This window comes from Saccostrea cucullata, unplaced genomic scaffold, assembly GCF_032062105.1.
Source record: "Saccostrea cucullata isolate Sc308-1 unplaced genomic scaffold, CSIRO_AGI_Scuc_v1 ctg4902, whole genome shotgun sequence".
Classification (NCBI taxonomy): domain Eukaryota; kingdom Metazoa; phylum Mollusca; class Bivalvia; order Ostreida; family Ostreidae; genus Saccostrea; species Saccostrea cuccullata.
This window is the reverse complement of record NW_026937838.1, coordinates 1-2,059: the sequence shown is the minus strand read 5'-3', so window position 1 is coordinate 2,059 and position 2,059 is coordinate 1. Positions and strand designations below refer to the sequence as shown.

At 37.4% G+C, this 2,059-nt stretch overlaps 1 protein-coding gene across 1 annotated transcript; it reads left to right on the top strand.

Annotated features, from left to right (window-relative positions):
- Nucleotides 1-259: 259 nt before the first annotated feature.
- Nucleotides 260-2,031, top strand: LOC134248953 (uncharacterized; the record flags this gene model as incomplete). Its single annotated transcript, XM_062731336.1, has 2 exons — nt 260-487; nt 1,318-2,031. A coding segment is annotated over exon 2 (609 nt), but the record flags the coding sequence as incomplete, so codon positions are not given.
- Nucleotides 2,032-2,059: the final 28 nt, after the last annotated feature.

The following is a 2,059-nucleotide window of genomic DNA, read 5'->3' as shown; positions in this document are numbered from 1 at the left end:
TTAATGTGGTCGTAATCCCCCCCCCCCCCCCCTCCTCATTTCGACACGATTAAAAATCGACAATACTTTACAGGTAAGAACATCTAAGCTGAAGAATAAGGTAGCGGGCCCCGCCGCGGTGTAAACACGGTCTCAGGTAGCACCGCGATCAAAACCCGCGACGGTGTAACGCGGAAAGGATTAATACACCGCGGAGGGGACGCGGTCTAATACGGGATCCGCGTTGCCTGTACTGTAGTTGCCAGAATCTGATCAGTGTTTGTCCGTCAAAATCATCCCTTAATACACCCCATTATATTGAATAGATATTTAATTTACTGTAGTTTTAAATAAATAAGTACTGAGATCCGCGCCCGCTTCGTGTTGTGATCACAATAATTGCGATCGGGTTCGATATTCGTTTCGAGATTTTAACGGAAGTCGGTTTGTTTTCATGTTTTGTTTTCAGAACTTCAGAGGTTAGAGGAATATTTATTCCTTTCCTGTAGTAAGTGGGTTAAGAAATTGATTTAAATTATCATGTGAGGTTTAATCTCTACTACTGTAGTCACGCTTGTTCGTCTGGTACTGCGTAAATAAATTTTAGTCCGTACAATTACCAAATCTTGTTGACAGTATTTAGTCTTCGTCAACTTCACGTGTTTGTGTTATTCTTTGACAAGCTTACCATTTAAAGAAATTCTTATCTAAGAGTTAACACTTTCAGCATGTAATTGAAATTCTCTTTCAGTATATTTTTTCGTTGTAAATTTATTTTCTTTTCATGAATTATTTGTAAATACTTGACATACTTTGACAAGCATTTTGAAAGTGTATTTTGTCTTTGAAATTTGCACATATTTGTTTACATTTTCTGCAAACCGGAAGTGCATCTTTACATACCAGAAATACTGTTTGTTTACAGGAAGGGGTTTGTTTACATTGACTAGTATGCAAACGTTTTATAGTTTTTATGCCGCATGCTTGTGTTCCTATCATGTACATTGTGTTGTGAAAAATGATTGAGTCTGAAATAATTCACTTATGTATTTCACACGGATTTTCAGAATCATTTTGTGTACTTTGTATGTCACCATAGACGTTTTGAATTTCCACCTATCAGGTGATATTGATTTTTCATTCAGTAAAATCATGGAGTTTTCAGCGAAAGAGATTGACAATATTGTCACAGCTTTTAAAGAGTTACATGTTAAACCAAATGTAGATTCACCTCAGAGTTTTATTGATTGGATGGTAGATTATCATGAACAATCTGTTTTGCCTATTGATATTCCTAAATTGTCCTTGTTTTCAGGAAAAGGTGCAACTTCATTTCAGGTTTGGCACTATGAAGTTCGGTGTTTAATTCAAGAAGGATACCCGACAGATAGAATATTTCAAGCCATTCGACAGTCACTTAAAGGAGACGCGAGTAGAACTGTTATGAACTTAGGTGTTGAAGCAACACTATCAGACATTCTCGCTAGGTTGGACAGTGTATATGGACTTGTCGATAGAGTTGAGGCTGTGCTTGCTGATTTTTATTCAGCACGACAGAAGCCTGATGAAGATGTCACATCATGGAGTTGCAGATTAGAGGACATAATGTGTAAAGTGCGTCAAACTAAAGACATTGACTCTAGTGAAAGGAATTCAATGCTACACAACATGTTGTGGATTGGACTCAACTCTTCATTGAAAGACATCACTGGATATCTGTTCAACAGCATCCAAAGTTTCGATGAACTTCGAACAGCTTTAAGGAGAGTGGAACAGGAACATTTGGTTCGTAGTGATATTCATAAGGAAGACAGAAATTCTATGGAATCCAATGAGAAACAGAATTCACACAAGAAACAGAAATTTGTGAAAAAGAAAGACACAAGTAACAAAGTGAGTTCTATCACTATGCAGGTTTCATCGGAACCAAATATTGATAATTCTTCAGTGAACAGGCAGGATCACGAACAAATGAACACTGGAACTGTGTCGTCGACATCCTATGTACCATATGATACTGCTGGTCAGAAATATTCTACAGCGAATGAACCTGTGTGTTACAAATGTGGACAACATGGAC